Source organism: Taudactylus pleione, unplaced genomic scaffold (genome assembly GCF_031769625.1).
Source record: "Taudactylus pleione unplaced genomic scaffold, aTauple2 ptg000143l, whole genome shotgun sequence".
NCBI classification, from domain to species: domain Eukaryota; kingdom Metazoa; phylum Chordata; class Amphibia; order Anura; family Myobatrachidae; genus Taudactylus; species Taudactylus pleione.
This window is the reverse complement of record NW_028284545.1, coordinates 1144306-1164897: the sequence shown is the minus strand read 5'-3', so window position 1 is coordinate 1164897 and position 20592 is coordinate 1144306. Positions and strand designations below refer to the sequence as shown.

The following is a 20592-nucleotide window of genomic DNA, read 5'->3' as shown; positions in this document are numbered from 1 at the left end:
AGTTAGAGAAGTGACCCAGTGGAGAAGTTGCCCATAGCAACCAATAAGCTTTCAAGCAAATTTATCAAGTGCAGTCTATAACATAATAGGAAGGAGCTGATTGGTTGCTATGGGCAACTTCTCCACTAGTCCACTTCTCCGCACTTTCCACTGCTTGATAAATAGACCCCAATATCTCATATCACACTGCTGTACTTAATTAAAGAGGGATTTATCCTTATAAGTTTCAACAGCAACCTCCATATTCATGATTACTAATGGAGACCATTACACATGCAGAAACACTAGTTTCCACATATTTCAAGTAACAGGACCATTTGTTATTAGGGCCACCTAATAATAATAAGCAACCTTTGCTTGCAGGCAACAACGCCATCATCTGGTAATGTTAATACTGCCAAACGCTTTAGATTGGAATTGACTTTTTAGGACTCTGGCCCTGATTCTGAGCCGCTCGCTCTGAATCAGGGCGGCCACTTTTTTTTTATTTTTAAACTGGCCTCCTGGCCGCTCGCTAAGCTGTGGGTGACCATCGGGCTTGCGACAAGACCCTTGTGGTAGGGTCTCGCCTGCCGCAAGCCCCGGTAAGCCGGAATCTCACTACTGACCTCACTGGTGAGGTCAGTAGGGCCGCCCTCAAACGGCAGGGGTTCCTTCGGGAACGCCTCCATTTGTGTAGCCACTCCCCCTCCCTGCCTACAGCCGCCCCGTTTTGCTGCGAGCCCCAGAGCGAGTGATTTCGGGGATCTCAGGGAAGGTGGGGAACCCCCAATAGTAATACTTTTGGGGGAGACCCTACGTATTTTTTATTTTTACTTAAAAACACTTTAAACTAGGTACACATGCAGAAACATACACAAATCTCAGGAGATGATCTATTTGAAACTTCAATTTCTCTGCAAGTTTGCTACATTCTCACCAGAGATTGTAATCTCGGTTCTTGGTAAATTCCCGAGGTTGCATCTTTTTCATGAAAAGTACTTCCGAGTTTGCCCGATGGTGAGTTGATTCGAGTTTGCAATCTCACCCGAATTTTCAGTGAAAAATGAAAACTCTCTCCCAAACTCACACAAGTTTGTCTTTAGTAAATTTGCGAGATGAAAAACGTGCCAAAACTCATCCTCCTAATGTCAAAACATCTGTGTACCAGATTTTTGCCATTGTGAGTTTACATGTTCTCGCACCTTATTACATAGGGTGAGTTCTAAAAATGTGCGAGTATAGAGCTATACTCTCACCCTATTACATTTAGCCCCTAGTGTGTTGTTCCTCATATCAGCATAGCAGAGTATATTATAGACTAACAGTATTTAACTTATGTATGTATGTTCAATCGTATCTTCATTGATTAGTGTATCCTGCATCAGTTCAGTATGTATACCTTCTTCCAGAATAAACAGGGCCAGCACTACCACTAGGCAAACTTAGGCATTTGCCTAAGAGCGCCGGCCACTGCAGGGCGGTAGTGTCGACGGCACATAAGTGCCGTCCGCACTACATTTCTAGGAACAAACACACGGACTCTCATCGGCTGCTGTGCCCACTGCTGCAGCCGGGCCATCTTCCGGCTCCTGCAGTGGCTGATGAGATGTCATGACAACTCTCCCATCATGCAGAGCAGGCCGGACCGGGAGGACGCCGGATGGAGAAGCATGCCGGATGGGATTAAGGTAAGTGGAGTTTTTTTTGCGTGTGTGTGTGTGTCTGGGTGGGGGGGACCGGACTACTACTAGGGGCACTGCTGGGTGTACTACTAGGGGCACTGCTGGGGGTACTACTAGGGGCACTGCTGGGGGTACTACTAGGGGCACTGATGGGGGTACTACTAGGGGCACTTATGGGGGTACTACTAGGGGCACTGCTGGGGGTACTACTAGGGGCACTGATGGGGGTCCTACTAGGGGCACTGAGGGGGGTACTACTAGGGGCACTGTTGGAGGTACTACTAGGGGCACTGATGGGGGTACTACTAGGGGCACCGATGGGGGTACTACTAGGGGCACCGATGGGGGTACTACTAGGGGCACTGCTTGGGGTGCTACTAGGGGGACTACTAGGAGCACTGCTGGGGGTTCTACTGGGGGCACTGCACACTGGTGGGACCACTACTGGGGGACACTGCATAGAGGGGGATTACTACTAGGGGTACTGCTGGGGGGACTACTGTTGGGGGGGACTGCTACTGGGGGCACTGCTGGGGGGACTACTACTTTGGGCACTACATGGGGGAGATTACTGCAGTGGGGGGCTACTACTAGGGGCACTGCACTGGTGGGACAACTACTGGGGGCACTGCATAGGGAGGGATTACTGCTGGGGGGACTACTACTAGGGGCACTGCTGGGGAGGGCTGCTACTGGGAGGATTAATACTGGGGGCACTGCTGGGGGGAGACTACTACTGGGAGCACTGCATTGGGGGGACCACTACTAGGGGCACTGCATAGGGTGGGTCACTACTGTGGTCACTATATAAGGGGCACTGCATAGGTGGGGGACTACTACTGAGGGCACTGTATAAGGGGCACAACTGAGGACACTGTATAAAGGGCACTATATTGGGGGCACTGCATGGGGGGACCACTATTGGGGGGCACTGCATAGGGGGGCCACTATTGGGGGCACTGTAAAAGGGCTTGTGAAGCTATCGGAGGTGGGGGCACGGGGGGACGTAAGTCTTAAGAAATGCCTAGGGTGCACAGAAACCTTGCACCGGCCCTGAGAATAAATACCATCATATGAATATCACTATTTTGTGACTTATTGTGCAACTGCTTTCTAGAGGGTTCGTAACACTACTAGGAAGTTGCTACATATACACCTTATCCAGGGGCGTTTCTAGAGAGGAGGGGGCCCATGTGCAGTCTCCGACATGGGCCCCCTCCTCTCCACCCGGCGGCCGGCAGTGCACTGAGCTGTGCGCAGCCAGCACCGGAGTTATATGCTCTGGGCACTAGAGTGCGCCCAGAGTCTATAGAGTATGTGCAGGTCACCAGGAAAATGGCCACAGCAGCCATTTTCCCTGTACTGCGCATGCGCAAACGACTGAATTTTTCAGTCGTTTTTACTGGGACTCCGGAGAGGTAAGTAATACTATGGATGTAGGGTGTGCGGTGCGGGGCCCCCCTGGACCCAGGGGCCCATGTGCCCCGCAAACCCTGCACCCATTATAGATACGCCCCTGACCTTATCAGAGTTGACTCCACCAGTTCCCCTTACTTACTGCACATTGAGATATTTCATAATGTATGTATCTAACTCTGAGTACTGCATATCTTTCATATGACCAGGGCTGCATAGAGCGCCGGTCCCTTCAGATCGCTGCCTAACAAAAGAAATGAAGGATGGTTCTCAAAGAGACATCTTTCTTTTACTTGGCGCTGGCAGCAGTCGGGGCCCGTGGGACTTAGCAGCCACCGTTATCCCTGTCACCCAGCGGTGCTATCCCTGTCACCAGCTGCCTGCCGGCCTGAGCTGGCAGCCGTGCTTCCGGGTTCTGCTTTCCACTGTTGTACGCAACCCGGAAGCTGTCAGTCTCCCTGCCCTCCCTCCTAGCAGGACTGTGGCTGGCCAGCGGCCTCCCTGCACCCTCTAATGAGCGGTGGCAGCGGCAGCGCCCGGAGCTGGGCACTATGTGTATCCTGGGCCTGGAGACAAAAGAGGCAGCAGCCACGGTGCAGCAGCAGCCACGGGAGTCAAAATCGAGAATGATCATCACAACCCAGGGAGACGGTATTGTGCTCTCATGCTGCATACTATACCGCTGCTGAGCTTCACTATCCCCTCACAGCCTCTCCATATATATATATATTTTGGGATGTGCATCGGACCATTTTTGCTGGATTTGGATTTGGCTCGCTAAGCTGTGGCCACCCACAGCTTAGCGAGCGGCCAGGAGGCCGGACAGAAAAAATAAAAACGCCCTTCAGACCAGCGAGCAGGTCTGAATCAGGGCCACAGTCCTTCTTACATACAAACTACATACAGTCCTCCTTACATACATACTACATACAGTCCTTCTTACATATATACTACATACAGTCCCTCTTACATACATACTACATACAGTCCTTCTTACATACATACTTCATACAGTCCTCCTTACATACATACTACATACAGTCCTTATTACATACATACTACATACAGTCCTTATTACATATATACTACATACAATCTTCCTTACTTACATACATATAGTCCTCCTTACATACTTAGACAGTCCTCCTTACTTACCTACATACCGTCTTCCTTACTTACATAAAGTCATACATACTGTACAGTCCTTACTTACATACATACAGTCCTCCTTACATACATACATAGTACATACAGTCCTTACTTACATACAGTCATATATACATACAGTGCTCACTTACATACATACAGTCCTCCTTACACACAGTCATATATACGTACAGTCCTCCTTACTTACAAACATACAGTCCTCCTTATTTACATGCATACATACAGTCCTCCTTACTTAAAATACAGTCATACTGTACATACATACAGTCCTCCTTACATACATACAGTCCTCCTTACATACATACTACATACAGTCCTTATTACATATATACTACATACAATCCTCCTTACTTACATACATATAGTCCTCCTTACATACTTAGACAGTCCTCCTTACTTACCTACATACCGTCTTCCTTACTTACATAAAGTCATACATACTGTACAGTCCTCCTTACTTACATACATACAGTCCTCCTTACTTACCTACATACCGTCTTCCTTACTTACATAAAGTCATACATACTGTACAGTCCTCCTTACTTACTTACATACATACAGTCCTCCTTACATACATACATAGGCCCTCATTCAGAGCCGGACGCTATTTGCGGTCGTTCGTTTAAAAACAAGGGGTGGCTATTTAAATGATCCGTACGCACATTGCAGTGTGTTCACACCTCTAAGTCTGAACGAACGAGCAAAACATACGCTCGTTTATTTGTTAAAAACGCCCCCTGGCCGCACGCATCCTACGTCATGTCCGCTATTTATTAGATTAATCGAGTACATCGACCAGCGTATGAACTGCTCGCTATTCTTGTGGTTGGTGTTTGCTACCACAAATTTGCGTGCAGTTCTGGCTATAAAATAACCCAGTGACGTGGTCAATGACGCTGCTGTTTTAAATATACACACCCATAAAACGCCCGTTTTGACCTTTAAGCACGCCTGCGTTCGGATCTCCACTCCCCATTTTCAAGCACCTTCCCCTGTTACCACCCACATACGCCTCATTCTGTCACTCAAAATAGCAGGCAATCGCTATATAGCGTACAAAGGATTTTCGGCCGCACTGACTGGTTCGCGCATGCGTACTAAAAAGCGTACGCATGCGCAGATGTGCAAACATCGCTCGGAACGAGCGTACTGCCGCTAACGAGCGGCTCTGAATGAGGGCCATAGTACATACAGTCCTTACTTACATACAGTCATATATACATACAGTCCTCCTTACTTACATACATACAGTCCTCCTTACACATAGTCATATATACGTACAGTCCTCCTTACTTACATACATACAGTCCTCCTTACTTAAAATACAGTCATACTGTACATACATACAGTCCTCCTTACATACATACAGTCTTCCTTACTTACATACAGTCCTCCTTGTGCCCCGCTCCTGAGTCCACTGCCGTTCGGTCCAACGCTCCTCGGATCTATGGGAGAGATGTCATGATATCTCTCCCATCACCCGCAGCGGGGGGATTCGGAAGGCGGAGCTCATGAGTGAGCTCTAACCGGCTCCCTCTGTGGACGCAGCAGCCAATGAGAGTCTGTCTGACTCTCATTGGCTGCTATAACAAACACAAAGCCACTGCTGGCGGCTGTGTGTTTATTACTGTGTAGGGAAAACCGCTCTCACTGTGGTCTGCCCTACACTTGTTGGGTTCCTGACATCAGATCCTATCGAGAGGTTCCGACGTCAGGAGGCTGACGTTCGGCCTAGCAGTGAGATCCGAGTCAGGCGGGAACACCCAAACAGCGTTCGGGTGGACTCGGATCCCCGATGTTCGGAGCGGTTCGGATTTGATCCGCTCATCCCTAATATATATATATATAATTATATATATATATATATATATATATATATTATATAAAAAGCACTAATCCACGGCACTCACCATTCCTAGTTTTGGGGTGCAACATGGTATGTGACCACATTGTTAAAATAGAAATCACAGGGGCTCTGCACTCACCATAATAACTAATAATAATAATAATAATAGCATAATAAACAGTGGGGTTTTGGTTCATGAATTGATCAATGCATTTAAGCTTGCAGCCCATCGTCATGGGACCCCCACTCTACTGCAAGTCCTTACGCTATATGTGGTCACATACCATGTTGCACCCAAAACTAGGAATGGTGAGTGCCGTGGATTAGTGCTTTTTGTTTATTATGATTAATTTTTATAATTAATAATTTTTGAGATCACATTTTCTCATGCACCCCTTTTAACTAGTTATCTAACTTGTGTCAGCTGTTTTCCTAGGTGCTTTGCAACAGGTGTGCTTGGTAACTGTCTCACATTTAAAAGCAAAGTTGCTGTGAGCTTTAAACCTTGATAGCATACCCTGAGTTTAACACTGCCTCATAGCACTGAGGTCATGGGTTCAATTCCCACTACGGCCCTAACTGTGTGGAGTTTGTATATTCTCCCTGTGCTTGCGTGGGTTTCCTCCGGGAACTCCGGGTTTCCTCCCACAGTCCAAAAATATACTGGTAGGTTAACTGGCTCCCCATAAAATTGACCTTAGTGTGTGAGCATGTGGTAGGGAATATAGATTGTAAGCTCCACTGGGGCAGGGACGGATGTGAATGGCCAAATATTCTCTGTAAAGCGCTGCGGAATATGTGTGCGCTATATAAATAACTGGTAATAAATAATAAAATAATAAATAATAAAATATGAAGTCCAAATAAATGGAATGGGCACCCACCAGTCAGTTGAAAAGGAATTTTAATAACTCACATAGTAGCAAAAGGTAGTCGACGTTTCGGTCCGATAGACCTTTGTCAAGACAAAAATTGCAGCAGCATGACAAACACCACAAGTAACCACAAGTATCCCTGCTCAATGAGCCACCTTAAATAGCCTGGATGGTCACAATAGGTACCACCCCCAATCAACTCCCGGCAATGCCTAAAATGTACTATATATGCGTACCTCAAGGGCATCTATATTAGTCTGCCAGGCATGTATACCTGTATTCACTACATATATATATATGTATATATAATATGTGTGCAAGTCTGGGCTGGGGTGTCAACTACCTATCTATCTATCTATCTATCTATCTATCTATCTATCTATATACATACACACTGACTGCTAACAGAGGGAGACATACACTTCATTGGACTGAATAGAGTTTTCCACTTGCTTGGCACTGGGTCTCATCATTTTTACACACTGGGAGTATATGATGCATCTTCATATTGAAATTGCTATTAAGGAATCTGGTTACATTTATTGGTTGAGAAACATCCATCCAATCGTTCCAGTAAAATCGTTATAAGAACTACTTGGCTTTTAAGAGCCTTTCTAGGAATTTCTCCCTATCAAGGGACAGAAAATAAGCTTATACCACTGAGTGTTCTAACCAGTTCCATATCATCAAGTGTTTATTCAGACCAGTTCCATTTTTGTGTTTACCCCTGATGAAGTCCCGTAGGTGGACGAAACGCGTAGGGTTATCACTTTGGAAAACCTGCACCTACCACATAAGAGGTATTTATGTATTGATTTGTATTGTAAATTGTTTATATTTATCCATCTGTTGATATACCAAGAATAAAATATTCAGGTATAAGAATTATGGGCTACCATAGGGCTTTTATTTTATGAATAATATCCAAAACATAAACTTCTGGTGATTTGAAGACTAACTAGAAGGTTGTGTTTGACCAACAGCTAATATTGCAATAAATCCCCCTAAGTGGTGGAAATTTCTTCTATTCAATCAATACTCAAAGTTGTAGCGCACAAAAGGCACCCCTTCTCTTCCATATACACATATATATATAATTCTCTATGGAGAAATCCATTTTTTTAGATAGAGCCTTAATATAAGGGCATGACTGTTCCCTAATAAAATATATATATATATATATATATATATACAGTCAGGTGCATAAATATTGGGACATTGACAGAATTTTCAGATTTTGGCCTCTATTCACCACCACATTGGCTTTGAAATGAAACAAACAAGATGTGCTTTAATTTGAAGGTAATTACATCCAAATCAGGTGAACTGTGTAGGAATTACAACGGTTTCTATATGTGCCTCCCACTTTTTAAGGGGCCAAAAGTAAAGGGAAAAACTAAACAATCTTAAATCTAACTTTCACATTTTAATACTTTGTTGCAAATCCTTTGCAGGCAATTACAGCCTGAAGTCTGGAACGCATAGACATCACCAGATGCTGGGTTTCATCCCTGATGATGCTCTCAGGGTTAGCAACCATAGATATCGTTGATAGATTTCCCTCCAACTTTCTGTAGTGCAGGTCAAAAGATTTTGGTTGCACACCCTGATAGATATCTATGATATATATTTCAGTGAAGTCATCTCTTTACATGCAAATCTTTACAAAATCGTTCAAGTTGCCCTGCATGCATGAAAGACCATAGATATTGTTATCCTTCATGCGGGAACGCGCATCGTTGGTCGTTGTCAGGTTGGTGACTGCAAAAAAGTGAACGATAACAATATGAACGATATGAACAATATCGTTCAAATCGCTCATAAAAGTTGTACCGTGTGTACGCACCATTAGTCTCTTATATGGCTTAGCCTATGCTCCCAAGCGAACGCCTGCCATCAGCAGTGATGTCAGTGGGGAGCTTCCTACTCGATCAGAGCAGGAAGCTCCTTGGGGCATGCGGTTGCCGAGACCCAACCTTAGGGTCTCGTCGCAAGCCCCGGTGGTCGCGATGGTCTTGACGATCGCGACCATCAGCCTGGTCGGTCGCTAAGCTGTGGGTGGTAACCCACATCTTAGCTAGTGACCAGGAGGCCGCACTAAAAAAAAAGAAGCTGCCGCCCCCATTCAGAGAGAGTGATCGCTTCTTGCGACCGCCTCTGAATGAGGGCCTCAGTAAGGTCACTGCAAGTCCCTATTGAGTTGCTCGGCTGCATTTTCAGGCATGTTGCTTTATTTCATAAAAATGGCTGTCCTCACAATGTTTTGAAGACTGGTACACAAAGACTAGACCTTCTTTGTGATACAGAACTAGGGATCCATAATCTGGAGTGTATCAGCAGAAATAATTGCATACCTGACCCTAAGAACTGATTCTGGAACCCGATTTAAGGTCTGACAAAAAGCGTATACACTATGCTTTAGTGTAAGCTTGCCATATAAGGTATGAAACAAATATATATTCAAATTGGATAGGTCCAATCAGGAGCATCTGTGTCTCATAGCAAAATTAAAGTTGGATAGATCTGATAAGGAGTGTAACTAGGCCCTTGGGGTTCCCAGAGAAAATCTATAAAGGGTCCTTCAAGATTTCTAAGGACAGCAATCTCCCATCCCTCCCCTCAGTTTCCTTAATGAGCCAGCTGGCTTATCTTCCACTTTTGTGTCTGCTCTGTACTTCATATAGGCTACACCTCCACTTGTCCCAGGTTTGATAAATCTCCCCCTTAGAGAAAAAGGGAACGCCACATTTCCCTTCCCCTTATAGCAGAATGAATTCCTTGTGGTGTCAGCGTTCATGAAACAGCTCATTACATTCCCTGCTGACCACAGGACAGAGCCACGAGGAGCATGAATAACAGCAACATTTGAACATATTGTTATTTAGAACAATTCCATACCAATTGGCTGCCTTGTACACAGTGGATAAATATATAGGGGGACATGTACTAAGCCTTGAAAAGTGATAAGCTGAAGAGTGCTAAAGTACCAACCAATCAGCTCCTGTCACTTTACAGGCTGGAATTGAAAAATGGCAGTTAGGAGCTCATTGGTTGGTACTTTATCACTCTCCACTTTATCACTTTTCAAGTGTTAGTACTGCCCCATAATCTGTTATTCCTGGATTTCTTAGAAAATACTTCCTGTGTGACTTGCTGAACCTTTTATTCAATTATAAATTTTGGTTTCTTAATATTTGTCCTTTATGCTTAAAAAATTAATCAAAATGTATGGATAACATAGAAACTATTACACTATTTCTACAGTATAAAATTAAAAACTAGTAAAACTTACCAGAAAATATGTTCCTTGGTGACTTGTTCGTGCAAGAGATCCCATCTTTTCCCAAGATCCACTGAGACGTAGAGCTAGAGACAAAAATGAACAGGATTATTATGCTGATATTAGGGGGTGTGACTGATGCAAACAGGGGTGTGACTGACACAAACAGGAGTGTGACTGATGTAAACAGGGGTCTCACTAATGCAAACAGGGGTGTGACTGATGTAAACAGGGGTGTCACTAATGCAAACAGGGGTCTCACTGATGCAAACTGAGGTGTCACTGATGCAAACTGAGGCGTCACTAAAGCAAACTGAGATGTCACTAATGCAAACTGAGGTGTTACTGATCCAAACAGGGGTGTTACTAATGCAAACAGGGGTGTGACTGATGCAAACAGGGGTGTGACTGATGCAAACTGAGGTGTCACCGATCCAAACAGGGGTGTCACTGATGCAAACAGACGTGTTACTGATCCAAACAGGGGTGTTACTAATGCAAACAGGGGTGTTACTAATGCAAACAGGGGTGTGACTAATGCAAACAGGGGTGTGACTGATGCAAACAGGGGTGTGACCGATGCAAACAGGGGTGTGACTGATGCAAACTGAGGTGTCACCGATCCAAACAGGGGTGTCACCGATGCAAACAGACGTGTGACCGATGCAAACAGGGGTGTGACCGATGCAAACAGGGGCGTGACCGATGCAAACTGGGGTGTGACCGATGCAAACAGGGGTGTGACCGATGCAAACAGGGGTGTGACCGATGCAAACAGGGGTGTGACCGATGCAAACTGGGGTGTCACTGATGCAAACTGGGGTGTCACTGATGCAAACTGGGGTGTCACTGATGCAAACAGGGGTGTGACTGATGCAAACAGGGGTGTGACTGATGCAAACAGGGGTGTCACTGATGCAAACAGGGGTGTGACTGATGAAAACAGGGGTGTCACTGATGCAAACAGGGCTGTGACTGATGCAAACAGGGGTCTCACTGATGCAAACAGGGGTGTCACTGACCCAAACAGGGGTGTCACTGACGTAAACAGGGGTGTCACTGATGCAAGCAGGGGTGTCACTGATGCAAACAGGGGTGTGACTGATGCAAACAGGGGTGTGACTGATGCAAACAGGGGTGTCACTGATGCAAACTGGGGTGTCACTGATGCAAACTGGGGTGTGACTAATGCAAACAGGGGTCTCACTGATGCAAACAGGGGTGTCACTGATGCAAACAGGGGTGTGACTGATGCAAACAGGGGTCTCACTGACCCAAACAGGGGTGTCCACTGATGTAAGCAGGGGTGTCACTGATGCAAGCAGGGGTGTCACTGATGCAAACAGGGGTGTGACTGATGCAAACAGGGGTGTGACTGATGCAAACAGGGGTGTCACTGATGCAAACTGGGGTGTCACTGATGCAAACTGGGGTGTGACTGATGCAAACGGGTGAGACTGATGCATACAGGGGTGTCACTGATGTAAACAGGGGTGTGACTGATGCAAACTGACGTGTCACTGATCCAAACAAGGGTGTCACTGATGCAAACTGGGGTGTCACTGATGCAAACTGGGGTGTGACTGATGCAAACAGGGGTGTCACTGATGTAAACAGAGGTCTCACTAATGCAAACAGGGGTGTCACTGACGCAAACAGGGGTGTCACTGATGCAAACAGGGGTGTCACTGACGCAAACAGGGGTGTGACTGATGCAAACAGGGGTGTGACTGATGCAAACAGGGGTGTGACTGATGCAAACAGGGGTGTCACTGATGCAAACTGGGGTGTGACTGATGCAAACAGGGGTGTGACTGATGCAAACAGGGGTGTGACTGATGCAAACCAGGGTGTGACTGATTAAATCTGGGTGTTACTGATGCAAACAGGGGTGTCACTGATGCAAACAGAGGTGTGACTGATGCAAACAGAGGTGTGACTGATGCAAACAGAGGTGTGACTGATGCAAACAGAGGTGTGACTGATGCAAACAGCACATGTTGGGGGGGCAAATTAGTACGTTTAATCGCCCATTTGAAATGTAGTATATGCAGATGTAATAATGAAGGGAGCGACACTATTTGTGTTACATAGTGTACATTAAACAATGATCCCAAAACATAAGATTTTCTACAACCTATATATTGGAGAGCATGTTGAACAGATAATGATCCTAACAGAATTATTATTGGAAGATAACTGCTATTGGCCTAATGATCTTACACTACACTAACCTGCCTCCATGAAGCCAAAATGATGCAAACCCCTGATCCAAAAGATGAAGGTCCTGATCTTGTCCAATTTGTCTACCTACTTCAGAATTACTTATAACGCCTGATTGTGAATGGCCTTTTATGTAAGCAAGTTCCCCTATCTTACATGGAGACTCTGCCTATAAGAATTAACCCAACATTACATTCATATAAATAGGTGATTCGTAAAAATAGAATAGGGAGAAAAGTTAAATGGTCTAAGGGGCAGATTCAATTAGATGTGGGGCTCTGCCTGGAGCTGTCCAATTAATACAACTACACTGCGTGGAAAGCCCCAGAGGGGGCACTTAACGCATATTTTTCCTCACAGCCTCAGGAGCTGCAGGGAAAAATCTGCATTAAATGCACCCTCTAATTCGGACTCTATGGGTTAATGCACGTTTGTCATGGGCTTACTGCACAGGGAAAATGACAAATAATTGAATAGGTCCGGTCGTTGAACCTGGAGCTTTAGCCATGTGGTAAGCCCTGTGGTTAATTGAGTGCCTCTGACCCCCGTCCAAAGGTGTGCTTCTGACACTCCCTCCAAAGGTGTGCCTATGTACCTTCCTCCCCATGTGTGCCTATGTCCCTTCCTCCCCATGTGTGTCTGACCAGTACCTCCCCGTGTGTGTCTCTGACCATTCCCTCCCCATGTGTGTCTGACCAGTACCTCCCCGTGTGTGTCTCTGACCATTCCCTCCCCATGTGTCTCTGACCATTGCCTCCCCATGTGTGTCTGACCAGTACCTCCCCATGTGTGTCTGACCAATCCCTCCCCGTGTGTGTCTCTGAACATTCCCTCCCCATGTGTGTCTCTCACCACTCCCTCCCCATGTGTGTCTGACCACTCCCTCCCCATGTGTGTCTGACCATTCCCTCCCCATGTGTGTCTGACCATTCCCTCCCCATGTGTGTCTCTGACCACTCCCTCCCCATGTGTGTCTCTGACCACTCCCTCCCCATGTGTGCCTCTGACCACTCCCTCCCCATGTGTGTCTGACCACTCCCTCCCCATGTGTGCTTCTGACCACTGCCTCCCTATTTGTGCCTCTGGCCACTCCCTCCCCATGTGTGCCTCTGACCACTCCCTCCCCGTGTGTGCCTCTGTCCACTCCCTCCCCATGTGTGTCTCTGACCGCTCCCTCCCCATGTGTGCCTCTGTCCACTCCCTCCCCATGTGTGCCTCTGACCATTGCCTCCCCATGTGTGCCTCTGTCCACTGCCTCCCCATGTGTGCTTCTGACCATTCCCTCCCCATGTGTGCCTCTGACCATTGCCTCCCCATGTGTGCCTCTGTCCACTGCCTCCCCATGTGTGCTTCTGACCATTCCCTCCCCATGTGTGCCTCTGACCATTGCCTCCCCATGTGTGCCTCTGTCCACTGTCTCCCCATGTGTGCTTCTGACCATTCCCTCCCCATGTGTGCCTCTGACCACTCCCTCCCCATGTGTGCCTCTGACCACTCCCTCCCCATGTGTGATTCTGACCACTCCCTCCCCATGTGTGCCTCTGACCACTCCCTCCCCATGTGTGTCTCTGACCGCTCCCTCCCCATGTGTGCCTCTGACCACTCCCTCCCCATCTGTGCCTCTAAACCTACTTTCCCCATCTCTGACCATGCTGCCATCCCCATCACCAACTGTGACTTTGACTCCCCTCCTCACGGCTTGTGGCAGCCAATCAGAATTAACGTGGGCGAATGGGGGTGAGACTATGTTCAACAAAACAAAATTGAACGCACGGATAGCAGTTAAGCACACTTTTTTACTTTAATAATTTATTTGGACTTTTTTACATTTTATTTATTATTTGTCATTTATTTTGTAACTTATTTTTACTGTTTATGTTTATGTGTGTCTGGTGGAATGTGAAGAGGTCTGAGGCACATGTGTTAGAACTGTGGGGGGCATCATAGCATGTGTTTGCTCCGGCCGCCAAGGCTCCATGCTGCATCACTGCATCCACCAGGTGGGAGGATGAGGGGGGCCCTGCCTGTTTCACCAGTACTAGGCCCCACAGTTTCTGATGGTGGCCCTGTCCACACTTGTCGGATTTTATTTATACAGTAGCTAGAAGTTTAGAAAAGTTCAATAAAATGTACTTGCAATGCAAAGCGTTGCCTGGTTTTCTACAATTAGAGAACATTTCAACTTTTATAACATGAAGCGTGCAAACAATACCTTTGAGTCCTTGCTGTAAGCAAGCAACTTATCCTCCTCTTTTGGATGAAAAATGAGAGTCTCCACGGAGAAGGTAATCACATGTTTCTGAAAGGTCGCCCCTTCGTCGCTGCTGGTGAAGAGGCATTGTTCAGAGACTGAGGAGCTGACGAGAATAATCTGCAAAGAGGAAGAGAGAAAAAAAAACAATATCAAAACAAGTCAGGTTACAATGGGAAGCAATTAATGTAATTGTGTAGGCTCTGTATAAAAATGAAATTGCTCAGTTGTGACTCTTTTACAATGAATCAAGTTTATGATAATGACAGAGATCTCTCTGTGTGGGAGAGCGCAGCGTGTGCCTGCACTTAAGTCTAAAAAGAGAGAATAAAATAGATTGTCGCGTAACATGACAAATCTCACCTTAAAATCACAGCAACGTCGCACAAATACATACTACAAAAATTATCTTTGCTGTGTTCAACATATGTATGGGCGAGTACCGTATCTAAGGGTATGGGAACCCCCGAGCAAAGTGAATGACCAGACTAACGAAAACATCTACTCAGCTGCATGGCGGCATCATCAGCCAGGAGCTTGGCACCAAAGACAAGAATGGCGGCATAACTTGTGGAAAGCTTTCCCCAGAGTTGGGTGCCATCCCCCAATTTGTGGGTGGCTTAGCCAGGTGGCAATTACCCCGTCAACTGGCACCCCTGGCGAGTGCCATCCTGGGCAATCAGTAGTTACAGCCCTGGTCTGGGCTATGGGTAGAGTTGCCATACTAAAAAATGATGACACATTGCAGGTTTTTATCCCCCACCCTCTCCATTAGTTCATGCTATGGGCTCTATTTACTACAATCGGCATTAAAATGCAGATTGTAGTGTGATATTACCAACTGAATTTGCATTGAGAATTCAGGCAATATCACAGGGATTTATTAAAAATCCCTTGCAGGGACAGAGTTTGCGATAAAGCTCTGTCCCTGCGAATCCCCTCCGCAACCTTATGTTATGGAAAAGTGTCTCGCCAGATAAGGCAGGAAAACTTGGTTTGTAGAGTAGCCTGTGAGGAGGGCAGGATAACTTGGTTAGATGAGTTGCCTGCTAGGAGGGCAGGATTTCTTGGTTAGATGAGTTGCCTGCCAGGAGGGCAGGATTTCTTGGCTAGATGAGTTGCCTGCCAGGAGGGCAGGATTTCTTGGCTAGATGAGTTGCCTGCCAGGAGGGCAGGATTTCTTGGCTAGATGAGTTGCCTGCCAGGAGGGCAGGATTACTTGGCTAGATGAGTTGCCTGCCAGGAGGGCAGGATAACACAGGCTGAAAATAGTTCAGGTGTAAATGTCATACTTGCCTACTTTAGAAAAAACATTTCAGGGAGATTGTGAAAGCACCACCTATGAACATGGCGGTAAAGTAGGCGTGTACTGCTACATCTGGGGGGCGTGTCATAAAACTGCCTTACATTCAAATGTAAATGAGCCTCAAAGCAGTTAGTAAGAACTACTTGTTGATTAAAACACTTTTCGGAAAATGCATGTACCCATAGGGATCATTGTGCCTTATACCCAATGCAGGGAAATGACAATAATGATCCCATTTTAATGTATATATCTGTTTTTATTAAATATAACAGCATGATAATGGGGGTAAGATGAAATGAGGGAGATTGGTAGACTCTTCAGGGAGACAGGGAGATTGCTACTGTTTCAGGGAGTCTCCCTGACAATGAGGGAGAGTTGGCAAGTATTGTAAATGTACAGTTTGATTACACACAGTAGGGCTGAGAAAACTGTAGCTGCTGATTATACAGAGGAAGCACGGACCCAAAGGCTTGGGCCTGCATACACTGAGCACAGCATGTGGATGGTGAATAGTTTAGGTGTAAATGTAAAGTTTGATTACACACAGTAGGGCTGAGAAAGCTGTAGCTGCTGATTATACACAGGAAGCACGGACCCAAAGGCTTGGGCCTGCATACACTGAGCACAGCATGTGGATGGTGAAAACAGACAGCAAGCTAACAGCAATCAGAGCAGAGTGGAACAACAGTCTTGAATAATTGAGCTACCTGCTGAAGCCTGGAAGGCAGCGTGGAGGGAGACGGAGAGTGGTAAATAGAAGCAGCGGCTGAAGTGTAGACAATCACGGAGGATAGCTGGAACAACCAGACCGAGCTGTAGGAGGAAAATCTATAACCGGTGAGGGCGAATGAAAAAGGAGGAGCAGCCAATCAGCAGCATATGGAGTATGAGTCACTCTCTGCAGCATCCCCAGTGCTTGGTAATCAGCGGAACCGGATTCTGAGTCTGTGTAGGTCCCGAGTCGGTGGGAAACAAGCCGCTGCCACGGCTTGTGACAGTACCCCCCTCCCCGTGATGCGGGGTTGAAGAACCCCCAGAGCCTGGTTTAAGGGAAATTGCTGAAAAAACATCATCTTCAACCTGGGAGCATGTAAGGCATCTTCTGGAATCCAGGAACGTTCTTCCGGACCATAGCCCTTCCAATGGACCAGAAACTGCAACCGACCTCTAGATACTCTAGAATCCAGCACTTTCTCAACCACAAACTCCTGTTGACCATGGACCACCACCGGAGCAGGCCTGAAAGAACTCCAGTTCCCAAATCTATCTGACTTATGGACTGGCTTTAATAAAGAGGCATGAAAAGTGTTGTTAATCTTTAACGAATTTGGTAGTTGGAGTTTGAAAGCAACTGGGTTAACTTGAGAAATGATCCGGAAAGGACCAATAAACCGAGGACTCAATTTGTGAGAGGGTTGCCGGAGTTTGATATTTCTAGTGGACAGCCACACTAACTCCCCCCTTTTGAACGTGCAAGGCCTCCGATGTCTATCTGCCAATTTCTTAGAATGGAGAGATGCCTTGAGGAGATTATGATGCACCTTGGCCGAAATACCACGGAGTCTGGAAACAGTCCCTGCATCAGAGGATCTGGAGAATGATAAATCAAATGAATTGGCCCGAGGATGTTGGCCCGTCACACAATAGAAGGGTGAAACTGAAGATGCAGAGTGACAGGAATTGTTAAAAGCAAATTCAGCCATGGGAAGATGAGACACCCAATCATTCTGGAATTTTGAGACGTAACACCGTAAATATTGCTCCAGGGTTTGATTAGCACGTTCTGTCTGCCCATTAGACTGTGGGTGATATCCTGAAGACAAGCTGAGACTGATACCCAGTGCAGTGCAGAAACATCTCCAAAACCGTGCAACAAATTGCGTCCCACGGTTGGAAACAATGTCACAGGGAAGACCATGCAAACAAAAAATATATATATATTTGTGATATTGAGGGGCATTACAGTACTTGATGGCTTATATTATCACCATCATGAGATACTGATATATAATGCACACTATCAACATATTTTTAGTGTACCATTGAGTATTCATAAGTAGAACACATATGACTGAGCACGCATTAGTATTATACATAATATTTAAAAAAAAAATTCTATAAATTTTTTCTTTTGATTTATATTTTGTTGTGTTTTTAAATTCTACCACTAAGGTGGTTATTTAATCATCCTAATAAAAGTTATATTTTAAGTGAATAATGGCAAGAATCTGTGCACTCGTATAGGGTTTCTTTTTTCTTTCTGTGTTTATATAGTATTGTAATATCCCTGAGTTGCATCCCTGTAGATCATTATACTATATATTGAGAGATAATTTGATTGTTAACAGGGTTATTCTGCAAATATAATACCCTTGGTGCGACCCGTTATTCCAATTTTCCCTTTCCTTTTGTTTCAAACAAAAAATATGTTCCAAGAAGAGGACAGAAAGTTCTTTGGCAGATGGCAATTTGGGCAGAGGAATAAAGTGCGTCATTTTGCTAAAGCGGTCCACGATAGTCCAAAAACTGAACAGCCAGCAGAGCGAGGAAGGTCCACAATGAAGTCCATCGCAATGTGTGTCCAGGGTCTTTTTGGTGTGGAAAGAGGAAGCAGTAATCCTGATGGTGGGGTACGAGGAGTCTTGTTACGAGCACAAACCTCACATGCCAAAACAAACTCCCGAATGTCCAAAGCCAAAGACGGCCACCAAACCGCACGAGACATTAATTCAATGGTCTTATTGATGCCTGGATGTCCGAAAGCCCATCTCACATGGAAGTCCTGTAGGTCAGCTTTTCTCAAAATTACAGGAACAAACAGGCGATTGGAAGGTCTACCAGGAGGCGAATCCTCTTGAAACGCAGACAGATCCTCAGCCAAATTTCGAGATAAAGCCACCTGGATACAAGATCTGGGAATGATGGATTCTTTGATCACAGCATCCTGTTGGACAGGAGTGAAACTCCTGAACAATGCATCAGCCTTGATGTTAGTAGATCCGGGTCGAAAAGAAATGAGAGTTAAGCCTCTTGGCCGATTCAATGTATGCCAAATTTTTGTGGTCGGTGAGGACAGAGATCCGGTGTTTGGCTCCTTCAAGCCAATGTCTCCAATTCTCAAAAGCTAACTTAATGGCAAGCAGCTCCCTGTTCCCAACATCATAATTACACTCAGCTGAAGAAAATTTACGTGAAAAAAATGCACATGGATGGAGTTTGCCATCCAATGGATTATTCTGAGAGAGAATAGCTCCTGCCCCAATCTCAGAGGCATCCACCTCAACCACAAAAGGCAGATCTGGATCCGGATGTTTGAGAACAGGGGCGCTGATGAAAGCAAGTTTGAGATGTTCAAAGGCCCGAACTGCCTGACTAGGCCAGTTAGAAGCATCCGCACCTTTCTTGGTTAACTCTAGTATGGGGGCAACAATGGAGGAAAACGAGCCAATAAATCTCCGATAGTAATTGGAAAAACCAAGGAAACGTTGAATGCCTTTCAATGTAATAGGCTGAACCCAGTCCAATACTGCTTTAACCTTTCCAGGATCCATGGAGAAGCCATGAGGAGAAATAATATATCCAAGAAAAGATACTTGCTCCACATGAAACTCACACTTCTCCAACTTGGCAAATAACGAATTCTCTCTCAATTTAGATAGACTGACATGCTGGTGCATGGAGTGAGAGTAAATGAGGATGTCATCGAGATAAACAACCACAAAGATGCCAAGAAACTCCCGAAGTACATCGTTGATAAAGTCTTGAAAGACTGCTGGAGCATTAGCCAATCCAAACGGCATAACTAAATTTTCATAGTGCCCCGTATGCGTATTGAACGCAGTTGTCCATTCATCTCCGGTCTTGATTCGGATCAAATTATAAGCTCCACGGAGATCAATCTTGGAAAAAATGAAAGCTTGCCGAAGCTGATCAAAAAGTACCGAGATCAAGGGTAAAAGGTACGAGTTTTTGATGGTGATTTTGTTCAATGCCCTAAAGTCAATGCAAGGATGTAATGACCCATCCTTCTTCTGGACGAAGAAGAAACCAGCCCCAACCAGAGATTTAGAAGGACGGATGAATCCTTTAGCCAAGGCATCCGCAATATACTCCTCCATGGCCTTATTCTCAGGTATAGAAAGAGAATAGAGACGACCCTTGGGTAACTTGGCTCCTGGTAACAGCTGTATGGTGCAATCATAGGGACGATGAGGTGGTAGAGAATTGGCCTTTGATTTAGAAAAAAACATCTGCAAAAAGATGGTATTGAGCAGGAAGTCCTGGAAGAGACTCTGAGACAGCAGAGATAGCTGTCCGGATGGGTGTAGATAAACAGCTATTTTGACACGCTGGACTCCATTTGACAATATCCCCCGTAATCCAATCAATGACGGGATTATGGGTCATTAACCATGGAAACTCCAAAATGAGGGGAGCAAAAGGACACTGGAGTAGCAAAAAAGAAATCATCTCCGAATGCAAAATTCCAACTGAGAGACGAAGAGGTGGTGTTTTGAATTTCATAAGACCATTAGCCACCAGACCACCATCTAACCCACAAATA

The 20592-nt window shown here is 45.6% G+C and overlaps 1 protein-coding gene across 2 annotated transcripts in view; it reads right to left on the bottom strand.

Moving 5' to 3' along the window:
- The window catches only part of SORCS2 (sortilin related VPS10 domain containing receptor 2), a 1055028-nt gene that overhangs the window by 233993 nt on the left and 800443 nt on the right, over positions 1-20592 (bottom strand). For both annotated transcript variants that reach the window (XM_088473883.1, XM_088473884.1), the window contains exons 4-5: positions 14684-14842; positions 10261-10334 (exon numbers count right to left, since the gene is read on the bottom strand). In XM_088473883.1, coding sequence (XP_088330009.1) covers positions 10261-10334; positions 14684-14842 — 233 coding nt within the window. The remainder of the gene's footprint in view (positions 1-10260; positions 10335-14683; positions 14843-20592) is intronic.